The sequence below is a fragment of the Gigantopelta aegis genome, chromosome 9, assembly GCF_016097555.1.
Source record: "Gigantopelta aegis isolate Gae_Host chromosome 9, Gae_host_genome, whole genome shotgun sequence".
In the NCBI taxonomy this organism is placed as follows: Eukaryota; Metazoa; Mollusca; class Gastropoda; order Neomphalida; family Peltospiridae; genus Gigantopelta; species Gigantopelta aegis.
Window position 1 is genome coordinate 13105100 of NC_054707.1, and position 22134 is coordinate 13127233.

Sequence of the window (22134 nt, forward strand, 5' to 3'; positions counted from 1 at the left end):
CTGGGCTAAAAATGTATGCAATTTTATTTGATGTAGTACCACCGTGTCAAGTAGCCTTGTGCTTGGAACATGTATGGGGTACCTGTAAAAAAAAGTACTAAAATTTTGTGCGAAACTAGGGGTGTTGCAGAAACATCTGGTTATACCGAAAATGAGCCATGAAAGGTACCATTTTCTGCAATTAATACTTTGAGGTAGGGGTTGTAGTACTGATATTTATGGGTCACAGTTTGGTTGATATATTGCATATAGTGTTTTTAAACACAAACGTTAACATGGTCGCCTATGGGATTTGAATTGGTATAGTCCAACCTTCAATGACCGCCCCACCTATTGACCACGAGTCTGCGCACAGGAGGTCTGTCAAAATAACGCGCTTCCGTTAAGTTCATTAACTCTGCTGAGATTTAGTCACGTGACACGTGTCATTGCCCAAAACATTCAGCATGGCTGAAGCGGAAAGTGTGGATCATCAAATTGGAAATGGAAGCATCAAGAGCGACGATAATACAGGTAAGTACGAGAAATACGACGGGTTTCTTTATCCTTACATCTTTTTGACATCTTCTCGTACGAGACGTTTTGTCTACGGCGTACCGTTTGGGCTTGGATGTTGAACACATTTTATTTGTTTACAACAATGTTGTTTTTGTATGAGTCATGAACAGTAATAAACCGGCCTCCGTGGCGTCGTGGTTAAGCCATCGGACATAAGGCTAGTAGGTACAGGGTTCGCAGCCCGGTACTGGCTCCAACCCAAAGTTCTTAAAGGCTCAGTGGGTAGGTGTAAGGCCACTAAACACTGTCTCTTACTAGCCAACTAACCCACTGTCCCGAAAAGACAGCCCAGATAGCTGAAGTGTATGCCCAGGACAGCGTGCTTGAACCTTAATTGGATTATCAGTGTTCAAAATAAGCGTTTGGACTGACGAGTGAAAATCTGCTCGGAAAAACAAAATGTACCTTGGTGGTTGTCCAGTGGACAAGTAAAAATGTTCATTGAGGTTTCATTTTCAGCAATGAAAAACATTGTCCTTGTACTTGAATAAAACAAACTATTTATTTGGACAAGTGAAAATATTGTCGGACAAGTCGATTTCTGCTTATTTCTATCACTGATTATAGACATGAGTTTGACCCGTAGGGGTAAAAAAAAGTAAAGTAAAGTTTGTTTTATTTAACGATGCCACTAGAGCACATTGATTTTTAATCTTATCATCGGCTATTGGATGTCAAACATATGGTCATTCTGACACTGTTTCTTTTAGAGGAAACCTGCTGTCGCCACAAGCTACTCTTTTTACGACAGGCAGCAAGGGATCTTTTATTTGCGCTTGCCACAGGCAGGATAGCACAAACCATGGCCTTTGTTGAACCAGTTATGGATCACTGGTCGGTGCAAGTGGTTTACACCTACCCATTGAGACTTACGGAGCACTCAGGGTTTGGAGTCTGTATCTGGATTTAAAATCCCATGCCTCGACTGGGAGCCGAACCCAGTACCTATCAGCCTCTAGACCGATGGCCTAACCACGACACCACTGAGGCCTGTCGTACGGGTCAAACTCTTTCTGGATTATAAGCACGAAAATAAGTTGAAATTAGTGTTTTCCCTAGCTTGTTTTAGCATGGTGCAGCACCATGCCTCAATAGTCTAGCACCATCTTGCCTCAATCAGCGCCATGCTGCCCTGAGATTAAACAAGCCTTTTTCAGTAATTAATTATAAAATTGCCTTTATAAAACACCAAAAAGGGTATTATTAATTAATAAAATATGCCTTTTATATCTTTTGCCATTCATTTATTAAAGCAAGCACATAAATTACATTAATTTTAATTTTAATTTTTAAAAAAAATTGTATTTTTAATGAAAAAAAATTGCCCTGAAAAGTGTGAAAATGCCCCAAAAGTGTTTGGTCTACCATGCCTTGCCTAATTTCTAGGGAAATCACTAGAAATGAAATAAACAGTGATTGGGGGTGTGGTGGGTGTCAGGAGTTTTCTTTGACACTGCCGATCAGAGCACCGAACAGCGTATAGTTAACATAGCCTACCTTTCTGATAATAAACATAATATATAGAGACTATTTCATGTTTTTATTTTTTTTCAAATATGATATATAGAGACTATTTCATGGTTTTTTAAAACTATTTTTGTCAACCAGTCATGGCAGTGAGAGAAAATATGTTTTTCACACATCACAAGTTGACATAAAAATCATATAGAAAAAACAACAACATGAAATGGTCTATTACATACATCTTTCCTATTTTTGGACAATATCTTTTGCTTTTTGTTAATATCTTTCACTTATCCGATCGGAAATATGTGACACCATATATTTATTTATGATATATTTATGCACTGTTTCGACAAAACTTTTTCAGAGAATTTAATTGACCATGGACTTTTTAAACAAAATTACAATAAAAATTAACCATTATTTAATGACAGTTGAATTAATAATTATTTAATAGTAACAACATACCTGACAAAGCGATTATCCAGCACCCCCCCCCCCCCCCCCCCCCCCCCCCCCCAAAAAAAAAAATAGAAGAAGAAAAGAAACATGAATCAAAGTTAGAGTCATGGACAGGGCATTGTGTCACCATTATTTGCATAATTTGGCTTCGACCACAATCAGTTTTAGATAGTTGTATTTTACCGTCATTGCACTTCATATTGTGGATGAACGAGCCAACGCAAGTCGACACCTGTATCTGTGAAAGACGTGCACGACAACAGCTTGCTCTGAATGTGCACGTTAAACCCTATGACCTGACCCAAACTTCATATCCATTTTTTATATAGATACAATGGTTTAAATTACTTCTTTTTTTTCTAATATGATAAAGTTCATTGGTAATCATCAGACAAAAAAACCTTTTAAATACTAGTACATTCCATGGACCCTGAGCTTACCTGTTTGTTTTTCTCTTGTCTGGAATTAACAAACCTAGAGTTATTTAACAAATATGGTATATGTATGCTGAGTGCTTTAATTTTTAATTTACCGGCCTCGGTGGCGTCGTGGTTAGGCCAATGGTCATCAGGCTGGTAGGTACTGAGTTCGGATCCCAGTCGAGGCATGGGATTTTTTAATCCAGATACCAACTCCAAACCCTGTGTGAGTCTTCTGCAAGGCTCAATGGGTAGGTTTAAACCACTTGCACTGACCAGTGATCCATAACTGGTTCAACAAAGGCCAAGGTTTGTGCTATCCTGCCTGTGGGAAGCACAAATAAACGATCCCTTGCTGCTAATCGGAAAGAGTAGCCCATGAAGTTGAGTGCGTCGTTAAATAAAACATTTCTTTCTTTAATTTTTAATTTAATGTTTAACGTTTGTACAGGTCTGCATAATATATTTTATCTAAATTATTTAGCCAGCATGAAGTTAAAACAACAGAGATAAAAAAAAAATGGGTCAGTCTATATAATGATAATGTATCATATTCTAATGATTTGAGCATATTTAGAATGGTTCACATTTTTGTCCTGAAATAAGATGTTGTGATGAAGTATAGTGATTAGCTTGTCACAAATGACAACATGGCAGCAACCTGCATATTTTAATATCAGCTATGTGACATATGTACCAGATTTAAACAATACCAATACTCCCATGTTCTTGTTACAGTTGTGGGACATTTAATACATTCAACATGTTTTGCCTAAATCTACCGGTATGTGTTTGTACTGAACTGGCCTCAGCTGACAAGGAAAGATATATTTGATAAAGAATATTGTGGGAATACTTTACATTTCACAGAGAATTAATTTTAAAGTTTTTAAAAGCATTCTGATTTTAAGACAAATTTTAAAATATATTTACTTGTGATATTTTAATTTTCACGGCTCTTTTAAGCTGTTTTTATACATAACTGTATTTATAATTTTGTTTCTGTACGTACTGTATTGTATATATAATTTTTATTTTAAAGGTCCATGCTTGTGGCACATTATTAATACACAGTATATAAAGCAGATACATAAACATTACAGTATTAAAAATAAAAAACAAAAATACCATCCCAGTTTATTAATAAAGTGACTTTTTGTAAAATACTTGGGGGAAAACCCCACTGCTCAGTCGATTTGACCCACATCAAACCTGTGACGGAGCATCAGGCATTCTGTTAGTAGATCAACATGCCGACAACAAAGAATGATTTTTCGAAAAACAGCTGATTCTTAATGGACACTAGTTTGGACATTTTGGTCTTATCACATTTGTACAGCTACTCCAATGGTACCTACCTGTGAAAAGCAGGACACAAGTTCACTCCTGACTTTTGAAAGTGGGATATTAACATTTGACTGTAATAAAAATATGTATTCAGATCAGAACGCATTTAAAACAACAAGCAGAATAAATAACATTATTTTATTGATTAATATCACATAAAATGGGAATCTGAATTTATTGTTTTAGATGATCGGTATGATGCAATGCAGGTATGAACACATACAAATAATATGATTTATCTTGCTACCTACACCAGTTACTACAGGTGTTGGTCATTGTTTATTAAGCTTTCAAAGAGGCGCAGTTATTTCATAATACTTTCTGTGGTGTCCTAATTACTGGTGAACTGTCGTCATTGTTTAAAAGGTGACCACTGGCAGACAGCTGAGGTATGATTGTATGCCGGTGTAGACAGTAGGGGCAAGATCGTGCACCGGTGTAGACCGAGCTAAGTACTATATGAACGGTTCTTTTGTTCTTGAATTTGCATCCGAAGTCCAGAATAGAAGGCATCCGGTGTCGACAGAGGTTTTTTTTTCATAATAAATTAACGGCAGCTGAACGGGACTTTAAAACTGTGCTGGTTTACACATAATGCCAGTTTAGATAGATGCCGGTTTGGACACACAAAAAGTTTGTATTTAATTATTAAATACAAGCCCCATATTTTTTATCGTTCTAGGCTTGGTATCCTCCACAGGCGTAGGCAGGATTTTATATTGGGATTGGGGGGGGGGGGGGGGACAACCCACACTATGCATATATACATGTGTATGTATGATTTTATAAAATTTAATAGTTTAAAAAAAATAATTGAATTTTCATGATGAGTTCTTATCTGTTTTGGTTTTAATACAATACATACTGTAGATGATTCATTACATAAAAGTTCTAAAGTAAAGTTCATAAAGTATTATGATGACACCACAAGTGTGACATGCACTCTAACTAAATCTTATCAAAACATTACACTCGAGACTGGTGTACAGGTCTTAGTGACTTGTAAACAAACAACCCATTGATAACAATAAGTATATTAGCCTTGTCAGTAAAGCAAAATGTCAAAATTGAAATTGGTTTATGACATGGATATAACGGGTAAGTTATAGGATAACTAATATTAGTAAAGCCATTATCATTTTAAAATTAAAAAAAAAAATTGTTTATTTTTAATAATAATAAATATTTTTAATCTGTTACCTAGATTTTTTTAATTTTGCTTAATTGTGTATAAAATAAAATTATGAAAGAAGTAACTTGAAGAATGAAAAAAAGAAGACTTTAAACAAATTATTGGATGATTGAATAGCATATTAATTACTCCATGGATATAATGTTTAAGAGTTGCGTGTAGCCTTTAGGTCAGTAACTAGACTATATTAATCAAAACGAGAAAAAACCTGTTACCAGTACATGCATGCAGTTAAAACAGCCAGGTAATAGGTATAAGATGGTCACTTCAGACAGGTGGCTACCTGAAACAGGTTAGATATAAGATGATTCGGGAGCATCGTAAAATGCCTCCTTAATGCCTACTTCACATTTGGCCTGCGATGGGTCTACGGAGCCCGTATCCTGCCCGTATCCCCCTTTCCGTGCGGAGGCAGGAGGTGGCCGTGAGATTTTCGTACGGATTCACGGGTGCCACAGCCTCTACGATTTTGTTTAGCGAGAAGTTATACAAATTTGAAAAAATTGTAAGCCCGTAGCCCGTAGACATGTCGTAGGTGGCATTGCACAATCCCTGCACGGGCACCGCGCGGAGGCCGCAGGCGCTGATCGTGCAGAAAACGCAAGATTTTAGGTGGACATTGGGGCCAAAAAAAATTGTACGGAGATTGTAGGCTCTTGGGACAATCGCACGGCCCTCCCACAGCTGTCGCATGGTTGCTGCTCGCTGCCCGTGCAATAACCGTGGAATCGCGTGCGGAGACTGCACGGCAACTGCACTGAAATTGCAACATTTCCGTACAATCTCTTTACGGCTTTGCCCGAGGGCCCGTACGAGAAATCGCATGATGCTCGTACACAATGTGAACACGTAGCCCGTAGCCACCTACGATGCCTCAAAAATCGTACGGAAAATCGTAGACCCATTTATCGCATGGCGCCCAGGGCAAATGTGAACCAGGCATGAGACAGGTGACCTCTTCTAAAGAAGAGGAAATCATGGAACTTTTTCACAAAGCTGTCTTAAGCAACATCATGTCATCCTTACAAGTCTTGTTGCATTCATTGCACTGCAAGATCATGAAGTTGCAAGAGTTTACTGAATAAGGTCCCAAATATTTACCGTAGACATATTAGACACCTTGTACCAATAGCCACTGATTTGACATATGCTGGGGTGTCGTTAAATAAATATTCATTTCCACAATCCCTGCAATAAAAAAAAGAAGAGAGGAATATACTGTTAGTCCAAAGGAAGTAAAATAGTGCCGTAAAGAATTAAAATCTCCACTGTATTGCTGATTGCTGTGGGCAGTTGCAGCTAGGGGTTGTTTCCTTTCTTAAAGGGATGCTCGCTCAAGGCTTTTGGGCTGGTATGCATATTCAACGATATATGATGCACATTATTACTTAATATCAACAAGTATAATCATTTAGTTAATTAATAAAATGGTTAAATGTGACGGCTGTTATATATAAAGGGCGCAGCCATTTTGTACCATCCCACTGAATACGTCCTCTGGTGAGCCAGTGGTTATGTAATACTTAACATGTTATGTCAGGAATTAGTCTTAGAACTGAAGAAACAAAACTTACGTGATTTTTGTATATATAAGTATATATTATTTTTTAATACAAAATAAACCACCATTGTCAAAGTGTAGAAATAACCATATTATGCTTTGTCCATAAATTAACCCATGTACTGAAATAAAAATTGGAGTGTTTTCTTAGTTAATTGGTGTTTTCTTTCCGTGGCCTGTACCTGTGGTTCCTGATTGACAGATGTATATTTAGACGGTCCCCAGTCAATGTGCCTAGACCAGTGCACTAAAAATACGTGTTAAGATCACAGGGTATTGTGTGATAACGTGCGGACACCAGTCCTGTTTTATTACTGTAAATAATTCTGTAAAACCCTTGATTAAGTAGACTTTCCCATTCTAAAATCACAAAATTAACCAATTACGTAGTCTCAAAGAAAATTAGCACTTGGGTATTGTGAGTGTTCGTTTTTGCTCCAACATACTCTACCAATAAGCCTAATAATATGCATTTTTCCTTTGGATTTTTTAAGAGAGAAAAATATTATAACTCCATTTCGTTCTATTGATGCAAATTGAAATATATTTAGTTAAATAGTTCATTATACTATCAAGTCATTTATGTTATTTTACAAGTCAGGTTGATGAAAGCGAAGCGCCTTGTCATTAATTAGAATGTTTGTTTACACTGTGCATACAGGAGTTGGTCAAAGCTGACGTCACTTCGCACCAAGTTATAGCAGCTGATGCCACAAAAATGAAACAAAATGGCTGCCCCCAGTTAGCAGGAATAATCATGTTTTTTTTATTAACTCTAACATGCGTTTTTCATTTGTTAAAGTGTCAGTATGTGTTGGTGGTCCAGGTATACATCTTTCCAACACACACGGCTCTTGTTTGAGTTGACTGTCCCTTTAAGACATTAGAAGTACCCATTGAACAAGTTAGTACACAGTACACAATTGAATCTTTTCCACTGATACTGGTCAATGAATACAGGTGACATTTATCATGTTTATGGAAGTTAAGAATTAATAACAGACACAATGTAATGTTGTAGATAAGCTTTGAACCAGACTGTTGTTGTATTCGTCCACATTGTTATCAGGCGATCACAATCTTGTGTCAGTTCCCATTGTCTGAAAGGGTTCATAGTAATGAAGTCAAGTATTTTGAGTTAGTCAGTCACACGTGGCCCAGATCAACACGGGTTATTCAATATCTACAGATGTGGATGATGCAGAGGAAGTGTTTGTAATGACACCTTGTTTCACCATTTTATCACTGGCTGTTTCATAACTCCAGGCCTGTACTGAGGGTGGGGGAGTCGTTAGAAGTGCATGGACCCACAATATCCACTTTTTGACAAAAAGAAAAGATAGTATATATGTCTCTCTCTGTGTGAGGGCTATTTCTTGTTCCAGCCAGTTGTATGTACTACCCTGTCTGTGGGATGGTGCATATAAAAGATCCCTTGCTGCTAATCAGAAAGAGTAGCCCATGAAGTGGTGACAGCGGGTTTCCTCTCTCAATATCTGTGCGGTCCTTGACCATATGTCTGACGCCATATAACCGTAAATACAATGTGTTGAGTGTATTGTTAAATAAAACATGTCTTTCTTTCTGTGTGTGTGTGTGTGTATGTGACTAGCTTTTTTAAATAACTCATAAACATCAACTCATACAGAGTTTTATTTTCATTTGTTAGGGTTTAGATGTAGCTCAGGTGTAGAGCACACACATGAGATTCCGTGTGTCATAGAGTTGTTTGGACAAATAATGTCATAACAGTTGCATCAGTCTATCATAAACATGGGTATGAGAAAATGAATATAAAAGATCCATCGCTGCTTTTTCTGTAGTTGTTGCCTGTAAGGTGACTATGGATCTCTCTCTCTCTCTCTCTCTCTCTCTCTCTCTCTCTCTCTCTCTCTCTCTCTCTCTCTCTCTCTCTTCCCTCCCTCCCTCCCTCCCTCCCTCCCTCTCCCTCCCTCCCTCCCTCTCTCTCCCTCCCTCCCTCCCTCCCTCCCTCTCTGAATATAAAATGAATATAAAAGATCCATCGCTGCTTTTTCTGTAGTTGTTGCCTGTAAGGTGACTATGGATCTCTCTCTCTCTCTCTCTCTCTCTCTCTCTCCCCCCTCCCTCCCACGCCCTCTCTCTCTCTCTCTCTCTCTCTCTCTCTCTCTCTCTCTCTCTCTCTCTCTCTCTCTCTCTCTCTCTCTCTCTCTCTCTCTCTTCCCCCCCAATATTCCTATCTGCTTTCTTTTTCACTCTCATTCTCTCTCTCTTTCCTTCCCTTTCGCAAGCCGTAATTTAAAATGTGCTGACTTCTTATTAAACAAATATTTCCGTTCTTTCCCATCTATAAACATATACAAATATTCCCGTTCTTTCCCATCTATAAACATACAAATATTTTTATTGAGTGCTGTCTTAGACATGATAATTAAAAGTAAACTTTGTTTTATTTAACTACGCGACGAGCACATTGATTTTTTATCTTATCATCGGCTATTGGACGTCAAACATATGGTCATTCTGACACTGTTTTTTTTTTTAGAGGAAACCGGCTGTCGCCACATAGGTTACTCTTTTACAACAGGCAGCAGGGGATTTTTTATTTGCGCTTCCCACAGGCAGGATAGCACAAACCATTGCATTTTTTTTAACCAATTATGGATCACTGGTCAGTGCAAGTGGTTTACACCTACCCATTGAGCCTTGCAGAGCACTCACTCAGGGTTTGGAGTCGGTATCTGGATTAAAAATCCCATGTCTCGACTGGGATCCGAACCCAGTACCTACCAGCTTGTAGACCGATGGCCTAACCACGACGCCACCGAGGCCGGTGCATGATAATTATGATCGTGGGTTAACATTTTTCTTCCCATTGTCATCCGATATATTTTTTTGATCTTGCTTACCCTTGGTGTGGAGATGTTCTGTATGAAACCCACATGCCACATGGTCTGCAACCGGCTTCTCCCAGTTACGTCATTTAAGACCTAGATTCTATTCTGATGGAATTCTTTTCCATAAAAAACAAAGTTCAAGTAAAATGTCAGCAGTTTACGGAGCCATTTGAGTTCATGGTTTTAGAAACAGCCATAAAAACTGTGTTTCCACAGATTGTTATGCGAGTGCAGATAATGCAAGCAGGGTTCAGTGTGTTGGGTCTTGTGGTGTACAGCGCTGTAAGGTGTTTTGAAACAGCTGACTGTGGTGAAAAAACTCTCTCTCTCTCTCTTTCTCTCACACACATACAGACTTATAGATCAGTAGCCACTAAACCAGCTGTGTTACAGTAGTGGTGTTGAGCTTGGGCGAACAAGCTGATCATACTTATCCAAGTATTTCCACAGTCGACATGTGGATAGTGTTACGACCTGAATTTAGTAAGTGGGTTTTTTGTGTGTTGTTACCTCATCCTTGCTGTTATAAAGGTTCATTGTTTGCACATATAGATGATGTAAGCCTATGGTATTATGTGTACAGCACCCAAAAATGCTGGAGTACTTGAGGCCAGGTTGCATCAAGCAGTACTATAGAGGTCATTTTTCTGGACTAAAATACTTTAATTAGTAATCATAAAGTCTTGAAGTCTTGAAGTAAACTACTAAACATTTTTCTGTGGATTCTTTCTTGAATTTAGGTTCTTGAAGGTGTATCAGCAACTGTCAACATTAGGATACACGTATAGGTGGAGATAATTATTATTATGGGTTTGTTTGTACCTTGATATTTATGTTATTTTATTGATCAAGAATTAAGTCTTCATATATTTATACTTTCGTGAGTTGTGTTGTGATATGCCGGTCACATTAATACGTTAAAAGCAGGGCTTCAAGATTATGGTAACCCCAACCCCCAATGTTAGTGTTTTAAGCTCTATCTCCCTCTTTAGGTGACATCTGATTATTACTATTAATGTAGTAAATTGTATTAAAACTACATTCCCTGGAATATTTTTATTATTTAAGCATATAGAACAGAAAATCCAATTACGTTTGGTGCATATATGACGCCGCCCTCCGCATTGGTTTCACTACGCTGGCTTATCCAGGTCAAAAACAAAGCCATGATTTTGAAAGTGGAACACTTTTAACGGGCTCGTACCGATCTCGGTTTTCATTGGTTTAATGTAGCGGGTTTCCAAGGCGCGTATGCAGGGATTTCAGTGGGGTTGGGGTTATAGACTGTTAAGCGAAGTTTATATGGGGCCATGCTCCCCCCCCCCCCCCCAAAAAAATGCATTTCAATTTTTTTTAAGCTTGGGCAAGTAAAGGTTTCGACCTCCAATACCCTCCCCCCGCACATGCACCTGATTCCTCTCTAAGATTATATGTCAAAATTACCAAATGTTAGACATCCAACAGCAGATGGAAGGAAGGATAGGATATGTTTTATTTAACGACGCACTCAACACATTTTATTTACGGTTGTATGGGGTCGGATGATTATTAAATCAATATGCTTTATCTTTGATGTCGTCAAACAACACCCCTCCCCCCAACTTTACCCTTTCCAAACGAAATAATATTTATTAGAATTTGTTGATTTTAACACATAAAATTAAGAAGTGAAAACGTTCATTGTCTACTTCAGTATATTTTATTTAAAAAATATATACATGAGTAATGTGTTACTAGGATACAAACTAAACTTTGAAAGTTCTACTAACACTTTATAAAATATCAATTCTGAAATAGGAAGGTACGACTGTTGATAATACGTTGTCAAGATCAAACCGGTTTTAACTACAGTGCAAGTTTTTTCGTTTAATTTTTTAGACAAACCCTACAATTTGAAATCGGCAAACGCACATGTTAACTGAAACTGACAACAGGCTATCGTTTGTGCTTTGCCGAGCTATGGCGGCACAGGCGACGAATCAAGTGTATACGTTTGACGATATCCGTTCATAGCGAACACACACAACTTTTTTAAACGTGCATTTGAGCTTGTATTTCACATTTGTACATGATGTTATAATATGGTAACCAGATAATGTAACTTTAACTTAAAGTAAAGTAGAGCTAGTCAATTTTTTAAATTACTGATACCATGACTAGTGGATTTTATAAAAATTCTAGAAGGTCTGTTAAAAGGGAACAAAACCATTGGCGAATTGTATTTTAATTTGACGAAATAATCTGATGTAATAATTTGTATTTTGCTACAAAATAACTGGGTATCTATAAAAGTTTAATTTAGATAATTTGGTGAACTTTTATGCTGACCCAGAGATAGCCCTGTATAACTTTAATATCATTCTCCATCCCTTCGTTTACTTCTTCTTGGTTCCAGTCTGTAGTAACACATTGCAAAATGTTTAATTGTATTCAAGTAGTCTGTCGTGAATTGATTTTCATAAATTTTGCATGGTCATTTATACTTATTTTTGTGCTTCAGTACAGTTAAGGTTCAAGCATGCTGTCCTGGGCACACCTTGAATATATCTGTGCAGGACAGTGGTCTAGTAATTAGTTGTAAGTGGTTAGTGAGACAGAAGTCAGTGTAGTGGCCTTACACCTAGCCATTGAGTTGCCTTGCTCTGGATGGGAGCCGGTGCTGAGATGCGAACCCAGTACCTACAGGTACCAGCCATATGTCTACACCACTTAGGCTGGTTGCATTGTATATTTTGAGATACTTCACAGATAAGAGTAAATAATGGCCAGGTGAAGCATGATGAATAAATCTGTTTAAATTAAGAATACAACTTATTTTGACCAGTTACAGCAGCAGACCTTGTCTTTTAAGGTATGCGATCGCGCTCATACAGCGCACATAATTTCAATTTGGCGAGTGTGAAAAATAACACACGATGCACTTAACAAACAGTGCAACTAAAATAATTTTGTATATTAATTTCCACTATTTGCCTTATGTAGCTGATAGACAGATAGAAAGACCAGTTTAATAATACCATTAAAACAAAAATATGACGAGAATGGTAGTGTCCCTGCAAGCTTATAATAATATATGACTGGTAGTTATCTTTGCTATACAAATCAGAAAACACTGGTTTATGAAACAAAAAAGGAATTGAATTAAATAGTGGCTTCTGTAGCGTACACAAATAAACTCGTTACGGAAATCAGCAAAGTCAGTAAAAAAAAATTCGATTAGTTCATAACTGTTAGTCTACCAAGCTTATTTAAGATCCCGAAAATGGTAAGCATGTAACTTTTTACATTCTTTAAAAAAGAAATGAAATTTAGAATAATAAATTTTTCCAAATTCTGCCCACCTCCTATCCCGGAATTGTCACTGGCGAAGTCAGAGGCTTAGCCGACTATTTAATTTTTGTTTGTTTCATTACGTTTGTTAGAAAGTCACAGACCATGCGACTGGAACATGATTTGATGCGCAGTACTCTGTGGCATTTTGACCAATCAGACTGATTGGGGTCAGATTATTTTTACTCTTGGAACTCTGGCTGCACGCACACGCTAGTCGACTTGACAACTTGTTTCACATTTATGATGGTGTCTAAAATTATGTTTTTTTAGATTATCTTTATTATGGCATCCCATGTTTGGAATAAAATCCTTTGTAATGACAGATTTTGTTGGAGTTTGTATATTGTTTATCAACAACATTGAGGCCACTATAGATAAATAAGTAACTCCGACTTGACACTTGACATAAATGTCAGAGCCGTTTGTAACTGGTAGTAGAATGACGTTACAAAATGTTGAGGGAGAGAGACTGGTTGCTAATTGTTGAATTAAAAATGCCACGTGAATGTCAATGCCCCAACCAAAACTATCAATTGAACTAATTGTAGGCCTACATTTAATGACTTCTTTAAGAAATAAAATAATATGAGGGATCTAATTCAGTCGGTAGTGCACACCTTAGCTGCTTGGGTCATAGTTCTAATAGTTCCATGTTTTTTAGATGTAGATACTGGACTATACCGACAGATTAATCTTCAATATGACACATATATTTAATGGGTGTCCATGTTTTTCAGATGTAGACCCTCCTGCTAGCAATGGACCATACCGACAGATTAATCTCCAGAGAATCAGAGACCATGCTCAGGTAAGTTAGATACTCTGTAGATCACCATCAGGTGAGATATCTAGATAACGTACAAGTCACCATAAGATAAGATATCTAGCTACTGTAACGATCACCATCTAGTGAAATAAATACTAGTGTGTAGATCACCATCTAGATATTCTGTACAGGTGAAATACACTGTGGATCACCATTATCAATGAGATATCAAGATATCTTACAGATCACCATCAGGTGATATAAATACACTAGATCACCATTAGATAAGATATCTTACAGATCACCATTAGGTGAAATAAATACATTAGATCACCATTAGATGAGATATCTACATACAGTACAGATCACCATCAGATGAAATAAACACACTAGATCACCATTAGATAAGATATCTAGATATACAGATCACCATCAGGTGAAATATAGGCCTCTGGAAATTGTGAATCTTAATTTAGCATAAAATATTTTTTGCTCACATTAAATTTAGCACATTATTTACATACACGTAACGGGTTACGCCAAAGAAAAGGGTTACCTGAATTAATTTTTGCGTAACCCAGAAATCAGAGGCCTGTAATAGATGCACTGTAGATCGCCGTCAGGTGTAATAGATCCACTGTAGATCGCCATCAAGTGGAATAAATGCACTGTAGATCGCCGTCAGGTGGAATAGATGCACTGTAGATCGCCGTCAGGTGGAATAGATGCACTGTAGATCACCATCAGGTGGAATTAGAAAAATAACATCCAAATAATCTAATTTTACTACTAGAATGTTTTAGATCCAGTAAAGGTAACAGATACGTTACATGTGGGATTCCAGTTTCAATTCTGATGGATGTATTTATATATGATGAAGATTTCTGTGTAATTTGTTGTTTTTGCCAATGATTCTTGAGGAAACTACATTATAGTTTTGATATTTTTCCATCCAATAGGAAAAAAAACTATATGTTTTTATTGATTAATTTGTAGTATAATTTATCACAAGTTCGTGTAAAAATAGTGAAATATGACACTTGACGTTTAGAGAATACACCTTTAATTACCACAGTTACCACCAACTAGTGTAGTGACATGAGACTCTCAAGTTTGGTGTTTCCAAGACTACAGATTTACAATTTGACCATAGTCACACCATCCAAATAAACAAGTTCACTTGGTTGTTGGTTTGCATACTAGAACAAAGTCACCAGTAAACTGTTGCAACAATTCTTTAAAGACAAACCTGCTAAAGCCGCCATCTCTTTTACGCTACTTTCTGTTTAAAGATATCACCGTGAGATTACAAAGTCTGGAGTCCTAATATTACGTTATTGCATTAATTACATGTAATCCAATAGCCGATGATTAATAAATAATGTGCTCTAGTGGTGTCGTTAAACAAAACAAACTTTAATTACATGTATGTCTTGATAACAATGTTACCATGGTTTTTTTCTGTTTAATATTATATTATTGCATTGATTACATGTATTGTCTTGATAACAATGTGACCAATGTGTTTTTCTGTTTCACGTACAGCAACTGCGATCCGATGCTATAGACAATCTGAATGGGAAACTGACTGAGTTATTTGACACGTTTGTTACTGAGGTGGAACAGATTGATAACGACGGTACGAATCGCAATATCAGACCACACACTCGCAAGTGAGTTTTGTGTATGGTGTAATAGAGTAATTAACAGTTTTAATTAGATCTAATTTTGTATCCTGAGTTTATAAACATCAAAAATTGAAATACAGTCAAATCCGCTTATTTGGATGTGCCTCGTGCAACAAAAATATATTCAAATAAGCGGCATATTCAATAAACCGAAGGTACAGTTTCGACATACGATATACCCAATTAAGACCTCGTTGATTTATGCAAACCCTAATTACGATTCTCCCAATTTGGGCCTCATGACATGTGGAATTTTCGTCAAAAACCGGTAAGTATTTTGTGTTAATAAAATACCGATTCCAAGTTCCATATTGTGACTCTGTTGCCATTATCAAGTTTGTCTATAAACTTGATAAATACAAGAGACAACAGTTAATGCCGTTTGTACGCCTAGAAGCAGAAGTGACTAAACATCTAATGACCCAGATAAAACCACCGGAAGCTCAATTAGACTGGCCACAGTCAAATAATTAAAAGGCCGTTATTAACTTCTTGATAATTAAATGGCCATTATTAACTTCTTTGTACATTTGTAAATCAAGTGCAACAAGACCCCACCCCAACCACCCAATATAATCTTGAATAAGTAGTCATTTCCATGTTCTGTATTTTACCAGGACGTCTATCTGACTATTATCTGTGTGCATTTGTAACTGATTTGACAGGTAAACTAGACTGGCCAAAGTCAAATAAGTGAAAGGCCGTTATTCAATGTAACAGAAGGAAAAACACAAACACAAACGCTAATATTGGGCCCGATATTGGAATGTCTTTTTGTCTGGCGACGGAAAACCATTCTGATAAGGCCTTCTCCACATTGGCTGCTTTTCCTGTTCTCTGTCTTTTTCGTTCTGGGTTAGCATTGGCTAGATACTGGGCACATATCTCGTCGTATTTCTGAGCCAAAGATAAATCGTTTCCTTTCCGTTTATTTGCCATGTTGACATTGTGAAAAAAAAAGAGTTCTTGTCAATATTTATAGCCAAAAGATGATTAATCCAACTTGCTAAGAAAATCTCCTACAACTTACCTTTTGTCGGCATTTAACAATTTAAACAATAATCACCATAATCGGTCACCCCAAATGGGGCCTCACATTGTGAGCTGCAGAGGAAAAATCACGTGATCAAAAGATCCCGCTAAAAATAACACTAGTAGCAAACGGCTTTTGTTTGTTACTGTCACCGACAATTCATAGAGAAAAATATCTGACAAGTGTTTATTTATGGATTAAACATACACTGCTTCAAAAGTGGCCGACATGAGATTAAGGGATGCCTGCTTACGAAACGCACATGGCCGCCAACAAGGTGGGAATGACCGACTTTGATCCTTGATTGTCCTGCATTGTCTCGGCCATTGGGTCACATTTGAGATGAATCTCAGAGTTCATGGATTAATTACGATGTAATTAGGAAATGTATTGATTAATAACGAGTCATCCGAAATAATTTAAGAAACAAGAAAACAAGTTTGTTGTAAGTCTTTTTCCTTTTTTTAAACAATGAAATTAAATAAAATTAAAAGTATTCATTTTTGCATGTACGATAGTATGGTATTACGTACGATCATAATTAAAAAAAAACACATCAAGTAACACAAACTTTCCTATGTTTTACGTGCAATTGCCATTCGGCAAGGATAATTTTATATTCAAATATCCGAAAACACGTTAAAAAACACATCCAATTAACTGTTGGATTTTGTATTGTCATAATGGCAAATGGTTCCGTGCAGGACAAACATATTCAAATATCCGAAATATTCAATAATCCGACATCCAATTAAGTGGATTTGACTGTATAAACAATTTGATACATTTACATGCACATAACCATCATAGTGATATTTTTGCTGTCTTTAAGTTTGATTTACAGTAATTAGATAATCTCCTCAACCCTCTACATTGTAACCGATTTGGTCGATTATGTGATAAATGTTTTCATTTGGCAACTGAAATATATCATCCTTTGATGACTGAAATATTTCATCTTATCTATATAAAAAATACCAGATGGTGCCATCTGGCTCCTAGAGGGAAAAGTTCATGTGGAGAGCTGGGGCCAATTTCAATAAGTAATAGTTAGAGGACGAGAAACAATACTTTATCGGCGTATAAAGGTAGTGTCGCACGAGACAAAGGCTAGGCGTTAGCCGAGCGTTTTCTCGTGCGGCACTACCTTTATATGCCGATAAAGTATTGTTTCTCGTCCTCTAACTGTCTTAGAGCAGAGCCAAAATCTCGTGCAGCAATACCGCTTATAAAGTGAATGTCTGAAGTACTTTATCGGGATATAAATGTACTTCACGTGACCAAATATGAAGCTCCCATTGGACTAGAAATTCAACTGTGCTCTAAACATCGTAAGTTTACGTCTGTGACTAGCTGTTATACCGGTCATACATTTACGCATGTTTTGCATCTATTTCATGCAGACAATTACATCATTACGGAAGATTGAGCATTTTAGTGACAAGAGAAAATGAAATACGTGTAGTTAAAACTATATTTGTTGTACTATAATGGTAATAAGAATTGTGTTTTAGTCGTAGATTTACATTTACGTGCAAAACTAGACTTACGATGTTTTGTGAAATTGCGCCCTGCTCTTTAACCTTTGTTTGATACACAATAGCCGATGTATTTTTGGGGTTGGAGTGTTGTTTAAAGATTCATTCCTAGATATGTCTCATATGTTTATCACTGTGTCTGTTTCAGGAAAGAAAGGAGTATTGATGACTTGCCAGATAAAATATTTGTCAACCGAAGATCTGTGTTAACGTAAGATTATCAAACCTTCTCTGTTCTCGGACTGATTTTTGTTTTGTTTCAGTCCCAGTTGGTTCTGCACAACTGGTCTATCAAAGGCCATGATATGTGCTGTCCTGTCTGTGGGAAAGTGTATATGAAAAATCTCTAATGGAAAAATGTTGCTAGTTTCCACTGAATATTACATGTGTGTGTTAAAATTACCAAATGTTTGACATCCAATAGCCAATGATTAATAAATAAATCTATGTGCTCTTGTTGTGTCATTAAACAAAACATACTTTAACTTTTCTTGTTTCTTTTTCTGTATATTTTGAGGATAAGAGTTGATTGTTGGTAGTATGATCAGTAACATAGCATCTTGTTCTGAATGAAATATTCAGCAGATATTTATACCTGTGCTTGCTTAAGGTCCTTACATTGCAGGAACGAACCACCTTGGTGGATCCATTCAACTGATTGGTTTTTTTCCCAGCCAGTGCACCATAACTGGTCAAAGGCCATGGTATGTGCTTCCCTATCTGTGAGAAAGTGCATATAAAAGATCCCTTGCTGCTAATGGAAAAGAGTAGCTCATGAAGTAACGACAGCGGGTTTCCTCCCTCAATATCTGTGTGGTCCTTAACCCTATGTCCAACATCATATAAATGTAAATAAAATGTGTTGAGAGCGTCGTTAAGTAAAACATTTCCTGCCTTCCTAATGGAAAAATGTAACGGGTTTCCTCAGATGACTACGTGTTAGAATTACCAAATGTTTGACATCCAAAAGCCAATTATTAATTAATCTGTGTGCACTAGTGGTGGTGTTAAACAAAACCAACTTTCTTTCTGATTATACCTCTGTTTTCTGTGACCTGTTACTGCATTTATTTACATCATTGAAATGTAAATAGTTACAATATTTATTGATTTATTTATTTGTTCATTTATTTGTTTTTGTATATATTACTTACTTACATACTTACTTTAATTATGTATGCATAAATTTATATTTCTGTTTTCAGGGACCTGTTTGAGATAAGTCATATACAGACTATTTACCACATTTTTGTAGCAATACTGGTTGTATTCAGCCTACAGACATTTATCTACGACTATGTGGAGAAACAGAGGTGAGACCTGGCATATTGTTTTACCACTCAGGGGTGTCACAGATGGTACGGCCAATGCCATGCCACTTTTTTTTTTTTTTTTTTTTTTTTTCTTTTTTAATATTTATATTTGTTGTATCTGTGAAAATGTTCTTAATAGGTGAATTTGAAAGTAGAGTTTACCATCCTCGAGCCATACCACTGTTTTTGTTTTTTTTACACTGTGCTGCCCCTGCCACTGATACTGAAATGAAATATTACATGTTTGAGTAGACTGAAACACTGTAGTATACTAGCATGGCTTTATTTTCAGTGTACAGAGTTGAACATTTGTAACGTCTAGCTACAGGCAGAGTCCGATCACTACCAAATAGCCCACAGAAATACTGTCTAAAATATACACATTTGTCATAAAAAAGTGTTATATACCACTTATTTAGTTATTATGGATATTTTAATATGTAATATGCAATCAGAAAAATAATAATTTTGTTCATTTTTAGTTATAGTTTTACACTACCCACACAGAACAACAAAAGAAATGGAAATATTAATTTTGTTGTCTCTTTCTACATGTAGTTATGTTTGAAACATTTTGACAGTTTCCTTAATATGGATAATGTGGATAATAAATTATTATTAATGATAAAATTAATACACTGGTGTTTGAATCGTAATGATTTTATGAAAATCGTGTCAGGATTCATGTATTACTCTGGTTCTCACTTGGGCAATACAAGAATCCTGACTCATTTTATAAGATCAGTACGACACAGGCTCATATAATAATCTCTCGCTATGTGTTTGTGTTGTCAGGCTGTGTCTCGATTTTGATCTCATTCACTGGGCGATGGGCAAGATTCCCAAGGTGATGTTTCTGTGGGTGTGCATGCAGGGCAGCACGCTCCTCATCGTGTATCCAGCATTCTACTATTGGTCCCGCACACGCATGCCAGGACCAGTCAGTGAGTAGCTTTCACAGATTATTTTCTAAGTTCCTGGCTAGGGATTTTCGAAGCTGTCTTAGCTATACGAAATTGTAAAACAGTCATGGGTGTGACGTCACTACAGCACATGCCATAGTGTTGTCATGGCTTATGATGGTTTTTACGATTTTGAAATGCTAAGATCGTTGGCCCCAGGATCAGTCCTTTCTAATGTAGGACCAGTGTTTTAATGTGTGTTCAGTGGATTAATTCATTACTTTATCAACGCACAAAACTATGAATTATAAAAAAAAAGTGTTCACTATACATGTACATGCATGTACCACAAAATAAAAAAAATGTTGTTGGCCTGTTATTTGATACTAAGACACTAAAATGTATTATTTTATTTCTGAAATCTGGAGTTGATATTCAGTAATGAACCATATGGCTAGTCTGCTTGTAGTTTTGTAATTTCATTTCAATTGAGATTTAAAAAATTCACCCGGTTCAGGACCAGACAGTCTAGTTTGATTTTTTAACCTTTGTACATATACCCCAAAACACTGATTTTCAATTGAATATATTTTTAAAAAAACTATAAAAAAAAACCCCTCAGAAAAGTGAATTTTCCCAATACATATATTATTGATGAAATCATACGAATAATGTAAATATTTAAATTAATATATACAACATTTGACAAATACTAAATAAGCAACTTGCTTCTAAACTGTTAGAAATATATGGCAAATTGTTTTATCCGAATTGACTTGAGACTTTAATTTTTCAAAGTGTTTACTGTTTTGCAAAGTTATTGGTAACGGTAAATGTGCTATTTGTCACGTCACAAGGTATGAGTATTGTGCTACTAATGGGTCATTTGTTCCAGAGCTCTTCGACTATGTCTTCCTGGGTCTGTTCATTTTCTTTGAGATTCTCTTCCTTGTGCTGCCTGTCAAGTACGTGTACGAGAACCAACTCCCCCCAGCCTCGTCTGTGATAATAACTTGTGAACAGGTCAGTTACACTGGTATACTTTGTAATTGTTTTTGTATAGTTATATTAGTACATGTATATGCTGAAATGCAAAAGAAAAAAATGATTTCTGATGTTACTTTTACAACTTATTTACTGAAATATATAGTGACACATGACTACTGTATGTTTGGACTGTAGTTAACAGAGCATGAACAATTGATGAAAATGATGCCAGTTATCATTGTAGTATCATCCAAGAAACAAAATAATGATTCTCTCATATACTCCAAAAATATTGTTCCTTTTTGTTTGAATTTCAGTGTATGTGCTTTTTTCTTAACTGAGGCTATGCCATAAACAAAAAATGATTTATTTATTTTCAGCTTCGTCTTGTGATGAAGGTTCATGCTTTTGTACGATCAAACATAATGCGAGTCATCGATTATAAAAAAGATGATGGTAAGTTCTCTAGTCACATACCGAGGACCCTTCCACAATTGATTGCCTGGGGACAGAACTGGGGCAATTATATTTCATACATTCCACCTACAGAATACAATTTTAAGCAAGAGAGTACAAATGTGGCAACAGCCATAAAATAATATTTACGATGCCCCTTACAAAGTCCTCCCCGCCATGTAATTAAGTCTAGAACAGTGTGGATGTGTATGTCCTGCTTGTATAAACATGCTAATATG

The 22134-nt window shown here is 36.4% G+C and overlaps 1 protein-coding gene across 1 annotated transcript; it reads left to right on the top strand.

Moving 5' to 3' along the window:
• The first annotated feature begins 405 nt into the window (after positions 1-405).
• On the top strand, positions 406-22134 carry LOC121380781 (sterol O-acyltransferase 1-like). Its single transcript, XM_041509753.1, has 8 exons — positions 406-513; positions 13950-14020; positions 15524-15651; positions 18386-18448; positions 19443-19550; positions 20346-20494; positions 21348-21475; positions 21820-22134. Exons 1-8 carry the CDS (start codon positions 447-449, stop codon positions 22036-22038), a joined length of 933 nt encoding a protein of 310 aa, XP_041365687.1. The 5' UTR covers positions 406-446; the 3' UTR covers positions 22039-22134.